Source organism: Misgurnus anguillicaudatus, chromosome 12, assembly GCF_027580225.2.
Source record: "Misgurnus anguillicaudatus chromosome 12, ASM2758022v2, whole genome shotgun sequence".
Lineage (NCBI taxonomy): Eukaryota > Metazoa > Chordata > Actinopteri > Cypriniformes > Cobitidae > Misgurnus > Misgurnus anguillicaudatus.
The window spans coordinates 32,598,911-32,625,093 of NC_073348.2; the positions used below are offsets into that span (position 1 = coordinate 32,598,911).

Genomic DNA, 26,183 nt, shown 5'->3' on the forward strand with positions numbered 1-26,183 from the left:
TAAACTTATGGGAAAAAGTGATTGGTTGGTTATCCTGTATAAATTGCCAGTTTTTATGATGTAAGTTTTGTCTCGGCTCTATGACCTATAAAGATGTAGGGTATATATGGATTACATAATAACCATCACATGAAGAGTGTCAAGCAAAGTCTGATCCTAAAAGTACTTCATGCTTTCCTTGAACAACATTCCTTTAAATCCAAGAATTCAGAGACCTCTTTAGAAGAATGATGACATCCACTTTCCATTTGGACATTTTTCATGAATCGCTCTGACAGAAAATCAGCATTGTCCACTTCATGATGTCACTTGTGCTTATTACCCGAGCTTAAGTGTTTAATTGCCACAGTCCCAAAGTTTAGTAGTAGTTAGTAGACTTATCCTATTAGTCTACAATTAATGATCAGGAAAACCAATCAGGAGTAGATACACCAGTATATGATGTTGAAGAGAAGATATGCAACTGGAAAGAGTATTCTTGAGTATGAGTCGATCATGTAGCTGTTGCTCATGATAAATTTGATGTTTTTGCCGACTGAACGTTTTCTCCTCCAGAGTCTGGTACCCTCAGTGGGCGGCGGCTCGGTAGAGGAAGCTGTGGGTGGGATCGTACGTGTCGTACTGGGTGTGGTCGGAAATTCAGGGAATGGTGAAACATCGATATCATCATGAAAACAGCCGTCGTATGCCATAGCCTGGGTTGCGTCATAGGAAACTGGGAGCTTGTGTAAAAGAAAGTAAATCAGTCATTTTTCTTAAATGAGTACAAAGCAATACATAATATAAAGTTTATAACCCAGTTTTGTTTTGCATAATTGTATTTCAAAGAAGAAAAAAAGTCAGCGTAAGCTGGTGTTAGCTGGTCTTCCAGCCTGGTTTGAGCTGGTTAAGAAGGGATAAAAGGGGAAAAAACTGCTGACCCACCGGCTCGACCAGGCTGAAAGCTTGGCTAAGCTGGTCTTTTCTGGTTTAAGATGGAAGTAGCTGGTTTTACCTTTTCCTCCCAGCGTGGCAAAGCTGCCCTGCTGAAAAAACCAGCATACCAGCAAGACCAGCATATGTTGTGTTTTGGTGCTGGTTTGCTAGTGAACACCAGCTAAACCAGCATCAAACCAGCATCAGCACCAGCATTAGCACCAGCTAAACCAGCACCAAACCAGCTTTAGCACCAGCTAAACCAGCATTAGCACCAGCATCCCATGCTGGTCATACCAGCATATGTTGTGTTTTTGTGCTGGTATGCTGGTGACCACCAGCTAAACCAGCATAGACCAGCATAATTCCCAAGCTGGTCTCCCAGACGGACCAGCTAAATAGTGGCCTAAACCCTTCTAAAACCAGCCTGCTAAACCAGCTTTACCAGCTAAAAACAGCCAACCAGCTAAGGCTGGTTTTAGCTGGTCTTTTCAGTAGGGATTTCTATATTTTCCAGCCCTTTTAACAATATTTGATATTTTTTACTTTTTTATTTTGATAGATTTCTCCTTAGCAAAAAATAAGTAAATAAAACTAGTGCATTCCCTACGGAAAATCCAGCTAAAACCAGCTCATGCTGCGTCTCCCAGCTTGGTTTTAGCTGGTTTTGCTGGTGTAGCAAGCTGGTCTAGCTGTGTTTTGGTCACTTTTTACACCAGCTTTGAGGACCACCTTAAACCAGCTTCTGCCACCTTAAATCAGCTAAAACCAGCTACCAGCTTATGCTGGTCTTAGTTGGATTTTTCAGTAGGGTTGTCATATAGCTACAGATGATACACAGATGAAGTATCTGGATTTTGCAAAAAGTAATAATACATTTGATGTTGACTTCATTTAAGTCATTAAAGGGACATATGTCTCACTCTTACCACAATTTACCATGGTAACCATATCTGCCAAAATACAACCCTACGGAAACCATAAGCTGGTTTAAATAGTTTAAAGTGGCATTAGCTGGTTTAAGGTGGTCCTTCCATCCTGGTAAAGCTGGTGGGTCAACTGGTCTTCCTGAATAGCTAAGTCCAGCTAAACCAGCTTAAAAGTGACCAAAACATTGCTAGACCAGCTTGCTACACCAGCAAAAAAGTTTATGCTGGTTTTAGCTGGATTCTTCAGTGGGGTAGTTGTATTTTAATTAGAGCTGGTCATAGATTAATCTAGATTAATCTCATACAAAATAAAATAATTTTTTTGCATAACATATGGGTTTGTGCGGTGTGTTATTATTATGTATGTATATATAAATACACACACATTCATGGATGTATTTAAGAAACATTTACATGTGTATATATATTTATGTATATTTTTACATATTCTAAATTATATATAAATAAATAAAACGATATTTAAAAAATGTATATGTATGTATGTCTGTGTGTTTAAATATACATAATATTTACACACATCAAAACTTATATATTATGCAAAAAATTACTTTTATTTTGTATGAGATTAATCTAGATTAATATATGCCCAGTCCTAATTTTAATACTAAATGTACAGTTTTATTGTAATGATGACAAAAGTAGTTAAGCGCAATGACTCCCTAAAGCCGTTAGGGCGCGACATAGCCTTAGCCTGAATGTTCAGTCTTGGTTAACGGAGGAAACATTTGTCATGTATGGTTAGTAAGTCAGCAGTTCTCCTCAAGAAATGACCTTAAACCCACAGCATGACCCTGACCTTTCCTTTCTTCATCTTTTTCATCTCTTCCACCGTGGTGAAGTAGTTTACTGCAGCGTACTCGATGACTGACAGGAAAACAAAGAGGAAGCTGGCCCAGAGGTAAATGTCCACCGCTTTGACATAAGACACCTGAGGCATAGATGCTGATACGCCGGTTATTATTGTAGACATAGTCAACACAGTCGTGATTCCTGTAGTATGAGAACAAAACAGGCACAAGAAGGAAACAAGAGTTCATAAGAAAGTGTTTCAACAGATGTGGGATGTTAAGGAAGTTGAAAAGTTTCCAGAAAGTTTAATCTTAGCTTTCTCTAACGAGCAGAAAAACGGGTAACGTAGGTTCTAGCTTTGAGAAGTACATTGCACTGCAGTTATTATATGCCCCTTCTCTGACACTTTTCCTATGTATTTGTAATAGTGTTTATATAGTTCAAAGTTTGTCTCTGATGTCTTGCACTGTTTTGAGGTGTATGAAGATAAATGCCAGATCAAACAAACAGTAATACTGATAATAATACATTTTAGACTAAACATATTCTATATTTGATCCAACCGTTAAAAATTACCTCACTCATTGTAATCATGTTGTTTCGGTCATATTAATATTAATTTTCATTGTAATAATTTTCAAATAAAAGCATTCAAACTAAAAAAAACATGGTTAGGTTAAATAGGAACATTTTCTAGGTTAATTTAACCAACAGTTAGGTTTGTACATGTTACCCATGCATGGGTTGAAACAAAACATTTTCAAAGTCATGTTAGTACATGCAGCACATTTTTTTGTTTCTTTAAAACAACCAAAATGTCTTTACAGTGTACATTGCAACAAAAAAGTTTAGTTTTTCTCAAGAAAGCACACTGAATGCCACACACCTTGGGGGCGTGGGATGTGTGTGTGTGTTGGGGGGGGGGGTCTGTTAAAAAATAACAGTATTGTGATTCACCTCTATAGTCTTATTACAGCAAGTACTTGTGTTCTGTCGTCAATGTCTGAAGCAACAAAGGGTGGCCTTGAGTTTATTTTTTCCGGTCATATAATTACATTCTTTATAAATAGTCACTGTTCCTAGAGACCGTTAAAAGTAGAGAGGTTACAATTAAACCTACAAACAAGTTACAAACACACCTAAGCTATTGAAATATTTTTATATTATAAGTTCTGTTTAGAAATTCATACCATTTTGCTAAAATTAACACTTTAAAAAAAAAAAAAGAGCTAAAAGTTGCCATATAAACCTTAAGGGGGCGTGCACACCAAAGCTTTTACGCCCGCGGCCAACGTATGTTTTCATTTTTTTCCAATGGAAGCTCAGCGTTTTTAAAAAAAGCCAGCACCTAGTGTTTTTTTCATGCTGAAAGCCGAAGAGTTGAAAAATATTTAACTTTGGGTGAAAAGCTTTGTTCGTCAATGTCAGTTCTCACACAGCCATCCAATCACAGTGGAGTAGGGGCGGGACAAATACCACATCGTACAACTGATAAACAAAACAGAACAGCAACCACAGCACTCAGCTTAAGAAAGCTGGCGCTCAGCTGAAAAAACAGCTGGCATTCGGCATCCTCCAGGCGTTTTCAGCCGCGTTTAAAAGCTTTGGTGTGCATACTACGGTGTGATATTACGCACATTCCAGAAAATAGTCCCTTTGGTTATTTTCAATAGCAGGGGACTATTTTCGGGCAGTGCGTAATATCACTACGCCTGCTGCAGCCATGTTACATCAGCAAAGTCCTTGATTATTACGCCAGTTTGAGAGTATAGTTCCTAGCAACTTTTAATTTTCCGTCGGTCTTAGTGCACAATGTAACTACAGAAGAGTTAAGTTTTAAATAGGAAAAATATCAAAACTCTTTGGTTATTTTTTAGCGTGATGCTAATGGTCTAATCAGATTCAATGGATTGTGCTAAGCTAAGCTTAATTCCAAAACGGTAAGAATCAAATGTTTAACTCTAGGGGAGCTGTAAAATTAGCATATTTTCAAAAAAAGTGGAATTTCTCTTTAAAAGTGCAATGTGGGACTTTTAGCGGCATCTAGTGGTGAGACTGTGAATTGCAACCGACAGCTCCAAAGGTCACCCTCCCTTTCGAAACGCATAGTGAAGCTACGGTAGCTACCACAGGATAAACACATCATTGTCTGAGACAATGTATTGACAAAACACGATCTTTAGAGCAGTTTGTCCATTTCGGGATACTATCTTTCTAAAAATCCCACCACATTACTGTCTCGTTCCTTATACACTCAAAAGTGTTACCCAGAGAGACGCGAGCAGGTACAGCTCTCCTGTCAATCCAGAAAGAAACCCAAGAAAGCATGACCATAAGCATTGTGGGAAAATACGTCTGGAGCATGAAGAAGAAAATGTGTCTCCTGAGAATGAAGTTTATGTACAGCCTGTTATACCAGCCTGAGAGAGAAAACAGAGATTTGTCAGATCTTAAATTACCGGCATGTGAAAAAAGAAAGTACACCGTCTGTTATATCGTTGGTTTCACGTATCACAACATAATAAAAAAAAGAATCCGGTCTATAGCAGGTGTTAAATTACAGTAGGTTAATGCAACCTCAGATGAACAATAACACACAACATGCTGGGTCAAAATGCACATGCAAACCTGCTAAACACAGAGAATTGAAAATAACCCATCAGAGACTGATCGATGTACACTCTTAAAATTAAAATTGCTACATGATGCCTTAGAAGAACCATTTTTTTTAAAGAACATTTAACGTCCAAAGAACATTTCTGTGGTTCTTTATATTAAAAAAAGATTCTTTAGACTTTGAAAAGGTTCTTGGGGAGCCAAAAATGGTTCTTCTATGGTAAAACTATGAAGAAGCTTTTGTAGCACCTTTATTTTTAATTGTGTAGAATGAAGGGATTTCTCAGCCCATGGCACTGTAACTGTATACAGAAGGAAGTAGTGCACACATACCGGTGCTGCTGTAGAAGGCGAGCCCGTAGGAAGGGTGGAATTCTTCAACAAAAAACTGTGAGAGAGCAATCTCATCAGTCCTTAATGAATCGTTCCCATTCTTCCAATAGAGCATGAGGTCATTCTCATTGTACGCATCTTCAAGAGAGCAAAATAAGGGACGGGAGGTAAAGACAGCAAACTCTCTTTGAAGATACATGGGTAGCACACCTCAGAGAGAAGAACACAGAGCTTCCAAAAGCAGCTCCATCATCTCCTCCCTGAAGCTGAAGTCCATGCAGGGGCTACAGCTACAAGGTGCCATAGAAGAGCCATTTTTGGCTGTATGGTTCCATAAAGAACCTTTAACATCTGAAGAACCAAAAGGTTGTTCTGGAAAAAGGTTTCTTAAATTATAAAAAAGGTATGAAAGAAATTGTTATTTTAAGAACTTTTGACTGAGTGGTTCTTTGGGGGACCAAAAATGGTTCTTCTATGGCATTGTTTGCATCCGTCTCCATTGACTTTGTGTTGCGAGAGGCCGCCTCCTTGTCATTTCTGGCTTGTAACAAAAAACAGAACAATGACCAAAAGCTGCCGCGTGACAAGATGCACAGCCAACAAGCCCCCAAAAAACAAATATGTTTTTATAAGCTGTCTACTCCCCAAAAAACGAGCGTTTAAAGACACAAAAGTGGAAACAGGCAACTTTGCATAGTACTCCTATTAGTAGAACTGCGCCCACTAGAGGGAAACGTAGTCAGTGATCCACTTTTTTCTCCCTAAAAGCTGGGTTTTATGGCTCAACAGCTTATAAAAACTTATTTCTGGGTTTTTTGGCTTGTTAGCTGTACACGTTGTCACGCCGCTGCTTTTGGGCATTATTCAGTTTTTTGTTGTGGGCCGGAAATGACGGGGAGGCGGCCTCTTGCAGTGCAGGGTCAATGGAGACGGTTGGATTGTTTCCCTCCGGTGGGCGTGGTTTTCAAGTTAGCATAACTGCGCTCTGTCTCTATGGCGTAAATAATGAAGTAAGAATCAGTATGCTCAGAGCTTAAATGTGCAGTGTGTATTGTAGTGCGCATTGCAACCAACGGCTCAGTCCACCCCTCAATTTTGAAAATGCATATAAAAGCTACGATTGCTGCCAAAGGACAAAAAGTTGTCATCTGAGACAATGTAGTGACGAAAACATGCTCTGTAGAGCAATTTGTCCGTTTAGGGCTACTGTAGAAACATGGCGGCGCCAAATGGCGACTACCATGTAAGGGGACCCGCGGTGTATGTAGTCGTGTTTTACCCAAGTAAAGTCTGCTTCCAAGATGTTAAATAATATACGTTGATGAAAATATATTTTATGAGGGTGAAACACTGGCACGACAGGGCAAGTGAACATACTTTTTACTGCCCTGAGCGTCTTTCACGCTTGCCCCGGGCCACCGGGCAGTCCTTTATGTTGAGCCCTGCTCCACTTAAACATTTGATTTTTACCGTTTTGGAATCTATTCAGCTGATCTACGAGTCTAGCGCTTCCACCTTTAGCATAGCTTAGCATAATCCATTGAATCTGATTAGACCATTAGCTTTGCGCTCAAAAATAACCAAAGAGTTTGGATATTTTTCCTATTCAAAACTTGACCCTTCTGTAGTAACATTGTGTACTAAGAACGATCGGAAATTAAAAGTTGCGGTTTTCTAGGCAGATATGTCTAGGAACTATACTCTCATTCTGGCGTAATAATCAAGGACTTCGCTGCCATAAGATGGCTGCAGGAAAATAGTCCCCTGTTATTGAAGGTTACTAAGTGGCCTAAAAGTGGTACAGCAAGATCCGGATTCCAAAACAGTAAAAATCAAATATTTAACTCTAGGGGAGCTGGAAAATGTGCAGTATTGGTTGTAAACCAGCTTACATACTTTGCAATATCTCTGAAACAGAAGTACAGACGAATATAGAAATGTTCAAAAAGGGTTTGAGTGTAGACTAGTTCTTTCTTTTATTGTGTTTGCGTGCTAACAGACTCCTAGATTGTTATACTCACAACTCTCCAGCTCTAGAGAGCAGTTTTGTGTGTCTAGAGGAAACCTGCTGAAGTCCATCGAGCAAAGAGCCGTCACTGTGATTCTGTAAATCACAAATCATACTTCTGTGACACATTAAATTATCACTTATAAAAATAATAAACATGTGCCTTTAAAATCATGCAAGAATGTGGACATAACAAAGTTTAATTTCTGTAGCTCAGTCACAACCAAGGCCGCGTTATCCTAATGGGCAACATGGGCTGCAGCCCAGGGCCCCGAACACTAGGGGGCCTCCGAGACAATTCTATTTTGAGTTTTTAAAAACATTTTGATTGACGTAATTATGCGTAAGTGCTACCTAGAGCAGAGGCCCCCCAACCACTGGGTCGCAAGAATGTTCTGAAAAAAATTGTAAAATAGCTACGTAATAGCTTATGGGATATTTTGTCCTTTAAGAGCCGACTTCAAATAACATCGATCACATCGCCGTGGTCTCTCTCTCTCTCTCTCTCTCTCTCTCTCTCTCTCTCTCTCTCTCTCTCAGCGCATCGGCAATCACATTGCTGTCTTTAGAGTTTGAGTATACAGTAGGCCTACTTCTAAAATACAGAGGTATTATTTATGAATCGTTTGCAAATGTACCTCGCAAATCATGTATACGTGAAGAAGACGTTCAACCTTGTAACATCGCAAATGACTGAAAAGTAATTTCAGAATTATCCAGATCAAACCATGATCAAAATAAACTCTTTAACTGCAGTAGCTAATAATATTTTAACGGGTACACTTTTAACGTAGGTTTAGGAACCTAAACAGTCCTGTGTCAATCATCATTAAAATCATATCGTAAACGGAACTCTCTGTGGCTCATCGCGGCCGCAATTCTTCTGGCATCTCAATTTTCTTAGTTTAACTGTTGGATGGATACATGAATAGCCATCTTCTGTGGTAAGTCCTTACATTAAAAAATGTATATGCAAAAGTGAAGTTGTAAGATAAGGCAACATGCATGTTTATTCTGTTTCATGTTTATTTCGTTTCGTTTTAGCCCTTTTTATTTTTTTATTTCTGCACCCGTTGCAACTGCGAGCAGCAGAGCAACCTGCCTTCGCTTTTTAAAAATAGTATGTATTGATAATAAACGTTTAAACTAACATTGTGGTATGCTGAAAATATTTATTTTAAATAGTTGTTATTATAGGCAAGTGAAGTGTTGATTTGAGAGGCTCAATTAATCATACATGTCGTCAACTTGCTGTCGGCCGCTAACCACTAGTTATCATAAAAAACTTTAACAAACAAAAACTGCTCTAAAATGTAAATAAAAAAGAAATATAACTATTTTGCAATTTAAACAAAACTGAACTGCTTTAATTGCTGTAAGAGTACAGCTGTACAAGCTGTGTAAGCAGTTATTTTTTTGCTATTTCTGCGGATTTCTTTTGCAAAATCTATGCGGAATTTTGCAGAATGTTTTAAAATGTTTTAAAACGATCCGAGAGAATGTGCGCTGTGAATATTACAAAAAAATAAAATATTTTATAACATATTATACATTTTATTAAAGGATTACCCTGAATTAAACTAGACCAACATGAACCAACAGATAATGGATAATGTGCTTTCACGACCATATAGAGTTTTATATAATATACATATATTACTGTCTACAGTGTAACAGTAAAAAGAAAAGGCTTCTCATAATAAATGTAGCGTATATAGCAAGATAATTTCATCAGTTTAACAACACAATGTATATATATTTATCTTGTAAACGGATTTAAAATAATAAATAATTGTCGCGTCACGTAGCAAGAGAGACGATAGAGATCTCATTAACTTCTCCGCAGTAAGTTTTATTTCAAATTCAAGTTTTACATATTAAATAGACTATTAAAAAGTTTGTGCTGCTCTCATAAAAACCTCACTGCAGACAGCACAGACTTCTACTCACAAACATACGCGATACAGTAACTATATCTGCGGAAACAGATTCCTAATGGGGAGAATTAAAAAGTTCGGACTCGGGCTGAGAATTCTGGGCTCTACTATTTTTGCGTCAACTTGATTTTAATAATTTAATTGAGGAATTATATTTAAAGAAGAACAGACAGAAGCACTTTTAGTTGTGAGTTGCATTTAATAAATGTTATTTTCTGGGCTGTTTCTGATTGTAAAATTATTACTTGATAATATTGTTTAATCTATTTAAATAATTTCAGCCTACTTTTGCGTCCACTTGATTTTAATAATTTAATTGAGGAATTATATTTAAAGAAGAACAGACAGAAGCACTTTTAGTTGTGAGTTGCATTTAATAAATGTTATTTTCTGGGCTGTTTCTGATTGTAAAATTATTACTTGATAATATTGTTTAATTTATTTAAATAATTTCAGCCTACTTTTGCGTCCACTTGATTTTAATAATTTAATTGAGAAATTATATTTAAAGAAGAACAGTAAGAAGCACTTTTTGTTGTAAGTTTTATTAAATAAATGTTATTTTCTGGGCTATTTCTGACTGTAAAATTATTTTATAATATTGTTTAATTTATTTAAATAATTTTAGCCATTTAATGTTGCACATGCGCTGTAAAAAACACTGGATTTACTAAAAAATATAGACAGTGCATCGTTTTTGCATCCCCTTTTTTTAGTAAGTTTTACTAAAAAAATTTAAGCAATGGGGCACTTAGTAAATCCAGCCTTTATTTTTTTCAGTGTATATTGGGGGGGCCTCAAACCAGCGTTAGCCCAGGGCCTTACAAAGGCTTAACCCGGCACTGGTCACACCTGTAAAGGTAAGCAAGTCTACACTTGCAGTATGTGCCAATATTTCTTAGAAATAATTCCTGGCCAACAGTATAAGTGTTAATAAAAACCACGCCTCATCTGTCATGTCATGTAAACATAAACGGGATTTGTCAGTATTATTTTAAAAGGATGATCCAACAATGAAAAACAGTAAAGTATATGGCGTTTTTTATTGTCCCTTGTGTAGTTCCAAACATTTATGACTTTTTTCATTCCTTTTTATCTTTCCAAGAATCGTTGTGCAAGCTTTAATATGATTTTACATTATAAAGGTGCTTTATGATACCATACAGTAGTAGAATCATTTTTGGATAAATGGTTTCATAAGGAACCTTTAACATCTAAAGCAGTGGTTTTCAAACTGAGGGCCGGGGTTCCCAGGGGGGCCGCGAGATAGTACCAGGGGGGCCCCAGTTTTATGAAATACATTAATTTATCGTGAATTCTGTGTAATTAAATCTAAAAAAATAAGGCTACTAACCAAAAGCACAATTTTTCATTAAAATGTAACAAATGTTCTTTGGGGGGCCGCAAAGGAATGCACCATACACAAGGGGGGCTGCAGGCTGAAAAAGTTTGGGAACCACTGATCTAAAGAACCTCCTTTCAAACCTTCTTTGTAGTTATTAAAGGGATAGCCCACCCAAAAATGAAAATTCTGTTATTACTCCTCCTATAATGTTATTCTAAACCTGTATGAGTTTCTTAATTCTGTTGAACACAAAATAAAATATTTTGATAAATGATGATAAGCAAACAGTAGACCAGTGCTCACCAACCCTGTTCCTGGAAATCTACCTTCCTGCAAACGTTAGATCCAACGCTGCTCCAGCAACTACCCCTATTTTTTAGGTAGCCATGCCGAGCTTGATTAGCAGGTTCCAGTTTGTTTGATTGGGGTTGGAGGTGAACTCTGCAGGAAAGTAGATTTTCAGGAACAGGGTTGGTGACCACGGCACTAAAGTGTACCTATTGACTTCCATTGTATTTGTTATTCCTATTGTGGAAGTTAATGAGTAGAGTCTACTGTGTGCTTACCATCATTTATCAAAATATCTTCTTTCGTGTTCAACAGAATAAAGAAACTCATACAGGTTTAGAACAACATGAGGCTGAGTAAATAAGATCAGAAAAAGGTACAAAAGTTGTCATTGGGACGGTACCTTTTAAAAAGGTCGTAGTATGTACCATTTTGGTACAGATATGTACTTTTGAGGTACCAATATGTACCAATATGTACCAATGTATACCTTTGAGGTACCAGTATGCACATTTTTGGTACAAAAGGTACCGCCCCAGTGACAACTCCCCAAAGTACCCTCCAGTAAAAGGTTCTTGAATTAACCATTTCTTTTTTGCTTTTATATGGTCTACAGAACCTTTTTCCAGCACTTTTCATGAAACAGAAATTTTAATGTTTTTTTATGGAACCAAATGTGGTGTACAGGTTTGAAACAACTTAATATTTTTAATTTTATTCCTTTTAGAATGTCAAAAATCCCAAAAATGTTTATTTCAGAGTAATTACCTCCCTTTTAAAGCACACGTTTCAAATGCTTCACTGAAATAGCAAGAGTTTATGAAACATCTGGTTTGAAGAAAGCGGTTCTTGTGGTTACCTGACACTGTAAAGAATGTTCCCGTCTGGATAGACTCTGAGCATGATGTTTTCCATAGTGGTGTCATGAATGAAAGAACGCTTGGAGTGAACGAAAAAGACGTCAGGCACCCAGATCTTTTTTACAAGTCGAGCATCAAACGTTCGGCTTTTGTTGCTGCTGGAGGGGAAGGCTAGTCTGTCGTCCTGCCAGTAGTGTCTAAGATACAAGGTCATCGTGAAGTCCTACACAAAACATTAGTGAATGCATTAGCTAACATGAACTAACAATGAGCAATATAGTTTTTAGGATTTTTCATTATGAGACTAGAGCATCAAAACTTGAATGAAATTCCTTGCACTTAATTTTTTTTATTAATTTAATTAATTTGAAATTGCAATTAATTTCAACTTTCTTCACTAATGAGGAGTTGCTATAAATTATATAAATAAAGTTGAAATAACTTAAGCTAATTCAACTTTATTTTTTATCATTTATATCAACTCCTCACAGATGTGTTCAAACTTTTGACCTGTAGGGCACAAGCTATACACAATATGAACACATGTATAAGGCATTAATCAGCATATCGTCCCCTTGGAATTATAAGGTTCTATCTAACATTTTTGTCAAAATTGAGTTATTCACATATTCTTACTCTGTGACAACTTATTTACATTATGTGATGTTTTATTTTAAGTTTTGTACATTTTGGGACGTTTTATTAAAAAAACAAAAAGGTTCTATCTACAAAATCGAACTCTAAGTTGGCTTTATAAGGTTCTATCTGCGTGAGCTAATCAGCACTTCGAATGCACAGAAGGGGACCAATCAAGATCAACTTTATGGGGTGGTTTCTCAGACAGAGATTAGTTTAAGCCAGAACTAGAACTTAGTTTCATTAGAAAATATTTAACAAACATGCCTTACTAAAAGTATTACTTGTGTGCATTTTGAGGCTAAAGGGCACTGGTGTATTTTAAGATATGTCAGTGCAAGTTGTTTTCAGTTTTGACAGCTCTTACATTTATTTTATTCTAGGACTAGTCTAATCCCTGTCCGTGAAACTGTCCCTATATGTCGTGTTGCCGGCTTTGTCCTTGACGACAGGAAGAATCACAGACACACAATATCTGTGAGGATTATGCAACGCAACGCAAAGTTTTTAAGAAACCTTAAGATCGACAGCCGAATTTTAGGCAAGTTCACCCTACTGTAAAATCCAGCTTAAGCTGGTGAGATGGTTTTAGCTGGTCTCCCAGCTTGGTTTTTGCTGGTATAGCAAGCTGGTCTAGCTGTGTTTTGGTCACTTTTTAAGCTGGTCTAGCTGTGTTTTGGTCATTTTTTAAGCTGGTCTAGCTGTGTTTTGGTCATTTTTTAAGCTGGTCTAGCTGTGTTTTGGTTACTTTTTAAGCTGGTCTAGCTGTGTTTTGGTCATTTTTTTAAGCTGGTCTAGCTGTGTTTTGGTTACTTTTTAAGCTGGTCTAGCTGTGTTTTGGTCATTTTTTTAAGCTGGTCTAGCTGTGTTTTGGTTACTTTTTAAGCTGGTCTAGCTGTGTTTTGGTCACTTTTAAAGCTGGTCTAGCTGTGTTTTGGTCACTTTTTAAGCTGGTCTAGCTGTGTTTTGGTCACTTTTAAAGCTGGTCTAGCTGTGTTTTGGTTACTTTTTAAGCTGGTCTAGCTGTGTTTTGGTCACTTTTAAAGCTGGTCTAGCTGTGTTTTGGTCACTTTTAAAGCTGGTCTAGCTGTGTTTTGGTCACTTTTTAAGCTGGTCTAGCTGTGTTTTGGTCACTTTTAAAACTGGTCTAGCTGTGTTTTGGGCACTTTTTAAGCTGGTCTAGCTGTGTTTTGGTTACTTTTTAAGCTGGTCTAGCTGTGTTTTGGTCACTTTTAAAGCTGGTCTAGCTGTGTTTTGGTCACTTTTTAAGCTGGTCTAGCTGTGTTTTGGTCACTTTTAAAGCTGGTCTAGCTGTGTTTTGGGCACTTTTTAAGCTGGTCTAGCTGTGTTTTGGTCATTTTTTAAGCTGGTCTAGCTGTGTTTCGGTCACTTTTTAAGCTGGTCTAGCTGTGTTTTGGTCACGTTTTAAGTTGGTCTAGCTGGACTTATCTGGTCATGCTGGAAGATCAGCTGACCCACGAGCTTGACCAGCTTTGCCAGGCTGGTTGGACCAGCTTGCACCAGCTACTGCCACCTTAAGCCAGCTGGAACCAGCTACCAGCTTATGCTGGTCTTTGCTGGATTTTTCAGTAGGGGCAGTCTTTTTTTAGGTCTTGCTGAGGAGATTGTTTTCATAGTTAGACACCACATTAGCCAGCAGTGCTAGCTTCTTAGTTCCTGATATTAAGAGGCACGCACTAAGATAAAAAATACAGAAAAAACGAACTAACCTATCCTAGCCAAAAAAGTGTGTTTACAGTAAGTTATGATTGTTATGTCAAAATGTAAACATGTGAAAAATTGTTAAAGCAGTTACCTCAGTATTAAAATGATTTCAGAATGATTGTAGCCTGTAGCTGCTCAATCCTACTGAAAAATCCAGCAAAGACCAGCATAAGCTGGTAGCTGGTTTTAGCTGGTTTAAGGTGGCAGTAGCTAAGTCCAGCTAGACCAGCTTAAAAAGTGACCAAAACACAGCTAGACCAGCTTACTACACCAGCAATACCTGCTAAAACCAAGTTTTGAGACCAGCTCAAACCAGCTCACCAGCTTATGCTGGTCTTAGGTGGATTTTTCAGTAGGGAATGGTATAACATGCTAAAACAAAATTGTCTATTTTGTAATGAACCCGACATATACAGGAGGATGGTAGAGAAACTGCGGCAGAAGAGGGAAGAAGCAATGTTGTAAAAGAGCAATGTAAAATCAGACTTTTAGAGATAAAAGTGCTAAAAATAAAAATATTAAATGCCATAGAAAGGATTAAAATGTTACTTTCTAACACATGTTTAAAAATTGTTACAACATTAATTTTATATTTAATGTTTAAATAATGTTTTGGCAGATAGAACCTTATAATTCTAAGCGAAAAGTGTTGTTTTAGAATTAGAAGGTTCTATCTGCATTTGACCCCTTCCAAAAATCCACATTTAGAAATTTGATAGGATTTTGATATTGTATATTTAGAATGCATTTAGGGTCCCTGTTATTTTCATGTTTGAAAGAAACTTCTTCCCCATGTAAGTTTTGCTATATGTAATGCAAAAACTTTGAAGCTCAATATCTCAAAACTGCTCAGAACGCAGATAGAACCTTATAATTCCAAGGGGACGATATGCCTTTGTAGTTTGACAGCTTTGACCTTTGATCTCTGGCTCGATTGTAAATTCAATCTGTTTAAATGGTTGAGGATTTGGACTTGATATACATCATTGGGAGCTAAGGTGGTGCCGAGCTCACCGATGAGGTAAAGGTTAACAGTAATTTATAAAAGAGCATATGCTTACCATATTAACCTCTGAAATGCTGTCGATACTCTCTACCTGCACATCAATGCCCACTGGGATAGCCGAGCCTAAGTCGAATACAACGTCACAAATTATAAAAAGAAACAGAAATGTAAAAAGACTCATAGGAAAATACCAAAAGCTGTTTTTATAGATAGCACTGAGATTCAACGGCGAGATTCAAAATTATGTCATGTCCCCTGTTTTTTTTGTGAATTGTTCCTACCATTGAACGCCTGTCTAAAAATTGCACGCACAGCAATCAATGTGAACTATAACTTCTTAACAATGCGCTAAATGATGCTTGTCTGAACCCATTCACTGCCTGAACTTTCAATCAAATTCCTACTATATACAAATCGGGGCAAAGGCAAACCGCAACAAAACAAGAACCTGCCGTTACCTGCTTTCCCATCTCAGAAATATCAACTGTGTTTATCGACTGTCAAGTCCGTTTGCTTCTCAGGGATAACAAACCACGTCTTAGCTCCTAAGACCCATTAGTAGAAGTTATGATCTAATGAGGGAGTAAATATTTTGGAGAGAACGAGAGTGTGAAACTTGCATGTCATAACAGAATGACTGATGTTTAAATATCATGTTGTTTATGGAGATATGCTACTATTAAACCTTATTTCTGCTTAGAGGTCCAGCACGGTTGAATCTTGTTAAAAAAAGCAATACAGCTCAAGGTAAAGGGTCTGATAGGAGCTGTGTCCCAGTTTACCTACTGTACTTGTGCACTAAAACTATGGTGATGGAGAAAGTATATGCATTTAGTGTGTATCAAAAGAGTATGCAAGTATGCAAAATACAACTACACTCTTAGAAAAAAGGGTACAAGAAGGTACAAGAGTTGTCACTGGGCCGTGAACCTTTTTAAAAAGTACACTTTTGTACCTGAAAGGTGCATATTGGTACCTCAAACATTGGTATAAACTGGTATGTTGGTCTATACTGGTTTCTCAAAGGTACATCAAAATGATACCTTTTTAAAAGGTACCGCTCTAGTTACAAATTTTGTACTTTTTTTAGTCAGTATTTCACAGTTCACATCACTGAACATCTTCCTCCCTTGATAAGTTGTTGGTATTATCAGCCGAGTATGCATAATGCAGATCTGCACTTGTTTTTTCACTAAAAATAGTAGACCACCCGGGTACATTAGGTATACTCAGGGGATCTAACTTTGAATACTATTTATTATGGACGGTATACCAATTTGGGATGCAGCTTTAGATGTTAGTTTGAATGTTTGTCATATTTTTTAATTTAATCCTGCATAGCTCAGTGGTAGAGCTTTGCACTAGCGAAAAAGTTCATGGTTTTGAACCCAGAGAACAAACATAAGATTTTGTTTTATAAAAGCATCTGCCAAATGCATAAATGTAATTATTTATATACAAGTGCATTATTTTGACTTAAATTTTCAAGTAATAAAGTAAACAAAAACAGCTCAAATGAAGCCAATGCTTTATACAGTATATTTTAAGTGTTACTATAGCTGACTCGTGAGATGGCGTTTAAGTGCCACTTAATAACTGAATTTACTGAATAAGTCAAATGTATGAGAATAAAGTCAAAATTACAAGAATAAAGTTGAAACATTTCAAGAATAAAGTCAAAATTACGAGAATAAAGTCAAAACGTTTTGAGAATAAAGTGAAAATTACGATAATAAAGTGAAAATTACGATAATAAAGTGAAAATTACGAGAATAAAGTAAAAATTACGAGAATAAAGTTGAAGACTCGAAACATTGTGAGAATAAAGTGAAAATTACGAGAATAAAGTAAAAATTACGAGAATAAAGTCAAAGATTTCAAGAATAAAGTCAAAATTACGAGAAAAAAAACTAAACGTTTTGAGAATAAAATAAAACATTTTGAGAATAAAGTCAAAATTATGAGAATAAAGTCACAATTATAGGAATAAAGTCGAAACATTTCAAGAATAAAGTCAAAATTACGAGAATAAAATCAAAACGTTTTGAGAATAAAGTCGAAACGTTTCGAGAATAAAGTCGAAACGTTTCGAGAATAAAGTCGAAACGTTTCGAGAATAAAGTCGAAACGTTTTGAGAATAAAGTCAAAATTACGAGAATAAAGTCAAAGCATTTCAAGAATAAAGTCAAAATTACGAGAATAAAGTCGAAACGTTTCGAGAATAAAGTCGAAACGTTTCGAGAATAAAGTCGAAACGTTTCGAGAATAAAGTCGAAACGTTTTGAGAATAAAGTCAAAATTACGAGAATAAAGTCAAAACATTTCAAGAATAAAGTCAAAATTACGAGAATAAAATCAAAACGTTTTGAGAATAAAATCAAAACGTTTTGAGAATAAAGTCAAAATTATAAGAAAAAAGTCAAAATTACGAGAATAAAGTCAAAGCATTTCAAGAATAAAGTCAAAATTACGAGAATAAAGTCGAAACGTTTCGAGAATAAAGTCGAAACGTTTCGAGAATAAAGTCGAAACGTTTCGAGAATAAAGTCGAAACGTTTTGAGAATAAAGTCAAAATTACGAGAATAAAGTCAAAACATTTCAAGAATAAAGTCAAAATTACGAGAATAAAATCAAAACGTTTTGAAAATAAAATCAAAACGTTTTGAGAATAAAGTCAAAATTATGAGAATAAAGTCAAAATTACGAGAATAAAGTCAAAGCATTTCAAGAATAAAGTCAAAATTACGAGAATAAAGTCAAAACGTTTTGAGAATAAAGTCAAAACGTTTTGAGAATAAAGTCAAAACGTTTTGAGAATAAAGTCAAAACGTTTTGAGAATAAAGTCAAAACATTTTGAGAATAAAGTCAAAATTACAAGAAAAAAGTCGACACATTTTGTGAATAAAGTCAAAATTATGAAAAAAGTCTAACATTTCCAGAATAAAGTCAAAATTAGGGGACCGGGAGCCTTGCAAACGAATCACCATCCACACACTTTTGTTATCTATTAAGAAGTAGATTTTGTACTTCTGAAACTCCTTGCAGTGTTTACGCATTTGGAAAAATGTATAGTGATCGTGCTGCCTCTGAAAACTATGACGTTGTCGTTAAAAACCGCATACATGCGCACTTACAGTCACGTTGTGTAGGGTAGCTTATACACAAGTAACCAGGAGATAACATTGAACCAAGTTTGTGTATGGGTGTGTGAACTCTAGTTTGTTCTCTAAATATTTCGACTTTATTCTCATAATTTTTACTTTATTCTCAAAAGTTTTGACTTTATTCTCATAATAGTGACTTTATTCTCTAAATTATATTTATAATTTTTTTCTAGTTGGCACTAAAACGCCGACGTAGACTCATGACTGATGTACAAACAGAATAAAGTGAATACGTTTTCTGCAGACAACTTTATTACTGTGCACATGACTGTGACGCATGATAATCCTGGTGCTGTTTTCAGAGAAGCACCAGTGCCAGTGGCATTGCACTATAATCTGGACTATAATAAAATGAAACTCTCTCAGTGTTTTTGTGCAGGGATTAGCCTCACATTTACAATCACACACTCTCTAAAATGGCTCTAACATGAGTACCATGCCACTATGTTGTTTGGACCATAGTAGAACAATGCCATTCTTAAAATAATCTACCTCGGAGTAATGTAAATACTGTACAGAGAATGATGTCATTCATTTATCAGTAATACCACTCAATAACATTGTCTATCAAAGTACAAATTGATATATCTAAAATAATCACTGTATGATGACGAAAATATTTTACTAACGGTAAAAACTACCTTGAATATATTTGCAAGTCGATTTGGATTGACACAGCTGCCAGATGTAAATAAAGAGGTATAGGTGTTTGCAAGTGTAGTGTACTATTACATTTATCCTTAAATATACAAAACTGAAACATTACTGAATAAAAAAATACAACATTCATTCTTTATGTCTCACAGACAGGGTCACATTTTCTAAAATCAGCACCCTTCAGCTATCCTGTAAGATTCAGTCACATTCAAAAGGCATTCTCAGAGACCGACTGAGGTTATAATCCAGATTACTATGTACAAAAACACAGCTGTCCTCTGTGTATTGTCTGTTTGGCACTACTACAATCTGGGTCAGAGTATTTATTTATTTATTTATTTGAGGACTGATCTGGACGCATTACATATGACACTCTAACCTACATTTTTTAAAGATCTCATGCCAGAATCCTGATCTGTTCAGTTCCCTCACTGTGATTTTTAAATCTCCTGATCTTAAGTTCATTCAATATGACAGAGGCAGAACATAGTGCCTAGCCATAAACTGATATATCTCAATAGAAATACTGTTAAATAACAGCAGCAAACATGTTTTTATACGATGTAAGCTGCTTAAAATGCATGAGAAAACAAAAGATTGTCATCTAACAGTGATCATAAGTAATGACCATTTAATCAATATGATCAGTATGTATGATCAATGTTTAATGCTATCTGAACATTGTTTTGTGTATTATAGATCAAATAATCAAATTAAATGATCTGAAATGGTCTGTGTAAACATTTCTGACAAAAAATGACCAATTGCGCCAGCTTTCCTCTATTCCCGGTGAAATATTTTATTATCTGTTCATTCAACCACAAACGCAATTAAATAGCACATAATGTTCATTACTGTATAAATGCAATACGATCTGACATTCATCTGCAATGAGATCACACAGTATTTGGACACAACATTGTGTTAGGTAACAAAATATCAAGCCCTAAAGGATAGCACAAGCATACTTTACTGAAATGTTTAAGCAAAGCTTTTAATAGAATAAAGCTTGAGGGATTTAAATGACAAAATGTCAAAACTAAGACTAAAAGACATTGTCTGGTTTTCAAATTTAGCAGCACATTCCTAGGACACCTGAAAAGGATTCAAAATATATTTTGAACCCTATCTTAAAAACCCTATCTACCCAAAGTCTTTTTAAGGAAGTGACCTGTCATGCTTGCAACACCTCTTGCTAAAGCAAGACCTCTTACAGCATAGACATTTATATGATGAATTTAAGAGGTCAAGATCCTCACCTCCAAAACCGGGTCTCATGGCGAAGTCATGATCCTCGATACGAAGGAGCTGCTCAGACTTAATCAGTAGAGATTTGGTACTGTCTGACTTCTTCGTTTTAAAATCTATTCGGCTGTTTGAAACATAAAATAAAGAAAATTAGTCTGATCTCTGGTTTTACATTTACACTAACATGTATTTGCCAACATTTACTACTACCAGCACCAGTGGCGGCTCATGACTGCTCATCCGAGGGGCGCAAATTCAAAATATGTGTTCGGAGTTTGATGTGTGTTGCTTTTTTTATTACGAACCACACACATGACAGGCTACATACATGTTTTGACAAACTTTTCATCAGCCCCCCCTTGGAAAAAAAGTCACCGGCCGCCACTGCCTAAAACATTGCAACTGACTAAAGGACAGAGTTTTTGACATTTTAAAAAGTAACGTTATAACAAAACATCTGACCATGTGATTCAAAGAGTGGTAAATTTATCTTACATTTGTTTTCATTATATTTACATCTGTACTGTAGTAAATAGGCTTCAGAATAAATAAACACTTAAATAAATGTGATCAATTGTAAGGGTATTGTGTATGTTGTTGTTTTTGTTATGTCTTTTATTTTAAAGTCTTGCCCTGCTTCCCAATCTGCAAACTATCCACCCTAAATAGTGTTTGAAATTAGAACAAGTGCGTCCCAAATTATAGTATGTTAAAAGTATACGTAAAGTAAAAGTATACGTAAAGTTCCTGGATGGTCTACTGTTTTAGGTGAAAAATCGAAGTGTAGGTCCATGGACACTTAAACGGATGATATTACTCACCGCGAGAGTACCAAGTTTAGTTGCGCTACACAGAATTAACAAAGTATAAATAAATGATGCGTCAGTCAATCAATAAATTAAACTACAGAGTAAACATTACATGAAAAAAAATCATGAAGAAATGCTTAAATGCAAAGATGGGTTGTATTCCGATGTTTAAATTTATTAAGGATTACAGCGTCGTCCAGGCAACATTCGTCACTTCCGTTTTGCGTTAATTTGTCCCAGTGTGTGCATACTGTGTTGCTTTGTCAAAAGTAAGTGCTTTTTCAACACAAATAGAGTACATATGGTTAGGTAGACAAATCGGAACGCAGCTTTGGTTAAGTTGTCATGTCGGTTTTGTAGTTCTATGTTATGGTCTTTGTAGTTTTTAGTAATGTGCTTTGTTATGTCTTGTCATGTTTCAGTGCCTTGCCACTTTTTTCGTATTATTGATTATTTTTAATTTAAATGAAACCACTTCATACTCTGCACATAGATCCTGGTTCTTTCATCATGTTTTGCACAGTTGATCATTTCATGGAAAGTCATGGAAATATGTTTTTACATTACTTTAACTCATCAAAATTAAGCAATTTTATCCTTTTAAAAAGTTACTGCCATTCATCGCTATTTATGATTTAAAGATTTAAAATGTTAAGTTGAAATACATTCAATTTGATTATACTGACAATACCCAAATTTAAGGCAGCACATTTTTACAGTGTGATTCCTAACACCAAACACAAGAACACCAACACATGTATGTATTTTGTATGTATTTACGAAGTGGCTAATTTACTACTTTTGTGCAACCTGTGACATTGGGGTTGGGGTTTCATTATTGTTGTTTTATTTTAATTGTACATTTTTGTACAATTAATGAATTAGCCAACTTGTAAAATGTGTGCAAGGCTGAGCATACTAAATGTTTATACACTATAAAAACTATGTGATCACTGTGTCATATCAACATGCTTGTACGTTACTTTAACGCTTGTACGTTACTTTTATGAAAACAGTTCTCTTAACTTATTTTTAATAATAACTTTTTAATATTAAAATCACTACCCGAAATTTAAAACTTTAAGTTAAAATGTCTTGCACAGCAAATTTAATTAAACTTAAAACGTACGACAGCAAAAAGTTTTTCTTTCGTGTAATATTGCTTGAGAAAACCGAGAAAACCTCTTTAAATTAAAATTAGAACTTGAAGTTCTTGAAATTTTAGCAGTACCCTTTTCCATTGAAACAGAAAGAAGAACAAATGTTTTAGCACAAGTGGTACAAAAATTAAAATGATCCACTTCTGGATAACACATAAAGACATAAATTACTACCCCAGTGTTTTGTTTTGTGTTTTCCTCACCTTCCCTGCTCAACCACAAGCTGTAATTACAGCCTTTAACAAAAATCACAACAACAGCTTGGTTTACACAAATAAATCTCTCTGCTCTGTGCATCAAACTAAAGGAAACATCATCTAGAAAATATGGCTGTTTAAACATGGATATTAAATAGAGTGATAATATACAATGAAAAATAAACAACAAACAAGAGCATTTGACATGCGTTTAGGAGCTGTACATGAACACTGTAAGGTCTACTGCAGGGTATACTGGTCTGCCTTCTGTCATTCCCAAACCTTAAAAAATAGTTTATGGGTGATAAAACTGTCAAAAATGCTGTTGTTTTCAACACATGGTTGGGAAAAATATTGACAAACCCAACATGTGGTCTAAATTAACCTAGAAAATGTCCTTATTTTACCCAACCAAGTGTTGAAACAACCAATCACATGCTAATTTAAACTCAATCATCTGTTGAAAACAACAACCCAGTATTTTTCCAAATAACCTACTGTGCACTAAGCATCACAAACCCAGCAATGGGTCAAAAAGGGACAAACCGAGCCATTGGGTTAAATTAAACCCAAAAATCCAACCATAGGTTAAAACAACCCAGCATAGGTTCAATTACAACCCAGTGGGTTGGGTTTGTCTCTTTTTGATCCATGCAACGCCGGGTTGAAAATAACCAGCATTTTTAAGTACGGATACGTTTTTGTGTTATCATTGGTAACCTATCATGCAAGTTTGTTAATTTCTGCATTTTGGGATACAATCACATCTGCCAAAAACAAAATAACTGTGAGTTAAGCTGTCCTCACCTTCCATGCTTGTGCCGTGCGTTTCCCCCCAAGTAGACGTCCTTGTGTCTGCGGTGGTTTGGAGTGTTAGTTCCTTTAAGCAGGGTGACGGGCCACAGCCAGGCAAGGCACATAAGCCTCAGTGCCGGGAGAACCAAGTTCATGACCGAGGCCTGAGCTCCAAGATCTTAAATGGGGAGAAATAAAGAGATGCTCCCCGGTCACAAAGGCTCCGAGACAGGATCAGTCCGGTACCGAGCATCCCTTCCGCCTCAAAGTGATTCCCATTCCCTTTAAAATTTCAGAATGACCTTTAGATCCGCACAGGGCTGAAATATTTAAAACCCCAACGACATGATTCGTGACTTCAGACAACACTGTGCTTGCGTTCATACTGTGTTTGTCAGTTGTGTCACCCAACCCTTCCGAAAATCCTGTCTGTTTGTCCAACATAGTGTTTTCTCTCCCCCACCTCCCTCTGATTAAAACCAAATATCAATTTATTTCTATAATGACAAAAGAATGACGTTAATTCCTCTCTAATCTCCTTACGTGCAGCTGCTGAAATCTTTCAGTAACCTATAAACTTCATGGGAAGGGGGGCATTGCAACTACCAGCGGGTTGTTAAAAATGCAGCTACTCATGGTTTCTAAAAACAGTGACGACGACGGAATTTTCCCTTTAAGATCAAACACATCCCTTAAGGGCCAGCTACATAATGATACTTGATGTATGTGTCATGTACCTTAAATTAGGAAATCTGCACAGCTGCTTGGCATTCCTGCCTCTCAGATGAAATAATGATGTTTTCATCTTTATCAACATAGACTTGATATCTCTGCTAGTGTTTAAAAAGTAGTGTTCTTCTATCTATCTGTCTGTCTGGCTGTCTACCGTTCAAAATGGGGAAATAAAAATGGCAAATTGAAAATGTGCCCAATGCAAACGCTGCAATTTCGCATCAATTCACATATATTGCAAAAAAGTTTTTTCGCTTGGTGATGTGGTTTTTCAGGCAATTCGATATATCGCAAAACTGCAATGCTGCATATTTACGATCATCTCGTCTGCGTAAAAGTCACATGATCATTGGAATCTTTAATGACCCTGGAATTACATATTGCAAGAAAACAAAATTACATTGGTTAATGAAAAACACTGTCATTTTGCAATAGTTTCTTGTCGACATTTAGAAAATAACACTAAGTTTTGCGCAAATATTTAATAGAATCGCATTTTATGTCTGTCTGTCTTTCCAAATGAGATGATAAAGAGATGATGTTTTCCAACCGAATAGAGACATTGAGAGTCTTGAGAGTTCACATGAGAATAAACACGAGTGAGTCTGCAGAACACAGTAGCCCACCACAATCAATAATAACATTGCAAGCACCAGAACAGTAATCCCAGTCCAGTAACATGCTGCTTTAATCCAGGATTACAGTCTGATTGAGGGCACTGAAGAGTGGTGCCATCTAAGGGTGAAGTGCACGTGCCTCAGTGTATCTGTTATAAGAAAGATATAAAAAGCTACAATCACAGTTAAAGGGCTATTTATAGCAATACAATTTATATAGACATGCTCTTGTGGTCAGATAATGTATCACTACTGCAAAAATTATATCAAATCAACATATATTTTTGTTACTTTAACTTAACAAATTAAGTTAAACAATTTCAAATTGTTTTCATAAGTTATGCCAACTTATCACAAGTCAAAACTTAAGGGCAGGGTATCTGATTTGATCCAGAAACATTTTTAGTTATGCTGGTTAAAAATCTCCTCACATCCTGATAGCTATCACTATGTTAAGTTGTTTAAATGTATTTGTAGAAATTTATGTCATCTGTGAAAGGCGTAGGACCAAAAAATGTTCAACCAATCATAGGTCGCGGTCCGATCTTTTTGTCCCTCATCCATAAACGTAATTTGAATGCCCCCGCGCAGCCTGTTCACGCAGACACCATACGTCAAAGCCGCATTCACGTGCGCTTAACTCCCGTCTGTAAACAGAGGGACAATGGCAAACTTTTCTGCTGAATTGACAACCTGCACAGGAGCCACAAAACGAAAGACATCTTTTAAAACAACAACAAAAACTGCCTGGATCAGCAAAGAACAAAACCCAATTTTAATGTAAACCAGTTGTTTATGTTGGTTATTTTGGTAATGTTATTCACTTTGTACTGCAAAGTTTTCTCACTGGTGAATGAAACATGAGATGTGGACGTCCGATCTGTGCGTGTTCATGTGTTTTGAAAGAGGCGTGACTTTGGATGGTGATTTGAATGGAGGGTGGGTGGGATCGTGATTTCATTGCTAGTAGGCTACCGTTAGCATCTTTCAAAATTAGATACCCTACACTGCTTTTAAAATTGTAGGTTGAATTGACTTGCATAACCAAGTTGATTTTTTTACAGTGTAATCATAGTGTAATATCCACATGATGCCCCTAGTGGACAGTTGTGGCAGAGCGCAAGAACTTTGGTAGACTTTTGTTGAATATGTGATTAGTAATGTTCAAACCGATTCAGGAAAATTTGTTTAATAAAGAATAGCTCAATATATCTATATTTCTATATAATCTATATTTTTAACATCCATGTGGTGGTCCTTACTACAATAAAGATAATCTTACAAACCTACACTGTAAAAAGTGAATGTTGGATCTACAAATACATTTATAAAAAAAAGTATTCACTTAAAGTTAAAGAAAAAAATATTTTAGGTGAATATCTCCTCTGACCAA

General features: G+C 36.1%; 2 protein-coding genes across 3 annotated transcripts in view; one reads left to right on the forward strand and one right to left on the reverse strand.

The window, feature by feature from the left end:
* Nucleotides 1-22: 22 nt before the first annotated feature.
* On the reverse strand, nt 23-25,144 carry gabrr3a (gamma-aminobutyric acid type A receptor subunit rho3a). Of its 2 annotated transcripts, XM_055208040.2 has the most exons (9): nt 23,454-25,144; nt 20,492-20,604; nt 15,464-15,531; nt 12,041-12,264; nt 7,625-7,707; nt 5,604-5,741; nt 4,922-5,074; nt 2,662-2,855; nt 23-722 (listed from the first exon to the last, which is right to left on the reverse strand). In XM_055208040.2, exons 1-9 carry the CDS (start codon nt 23,594-23,596, stop codon nt 417-419), a joined length of 1,422 nt encoding a protein of 473 aa, XP_055064015.2. In that variant the 5' UTR covers nt 23,597-25,144; the 3' UTR covers nt 23-416. The 2 variants fall into 2 exon arrangements, with proteins under 2 accessions (XP_055064015.2, XP_055064016.2); XM_055208041.2 differs by lacking the exon at nt 5,604-5,741 and having other exon boundaries at nt 24-722; nt 23,454-25,143.
* Nucleotides 2,622-26,183, forward strand: part of hhla2a.1 (HERV-H LTR-associating 2a, tandem duplicate 1) — a 35,237-nt gene continuing 11,675 nt past the window's right edge. The window contains exon 1 of the mRNA XM_055208039.2: nt 2,622-2,763. The gene's annotated coding sequence lies outside the window, so the exon portion shown is untranslated. The remainder of the gene's footprint in view (nt 2,764-26,183) is intronic.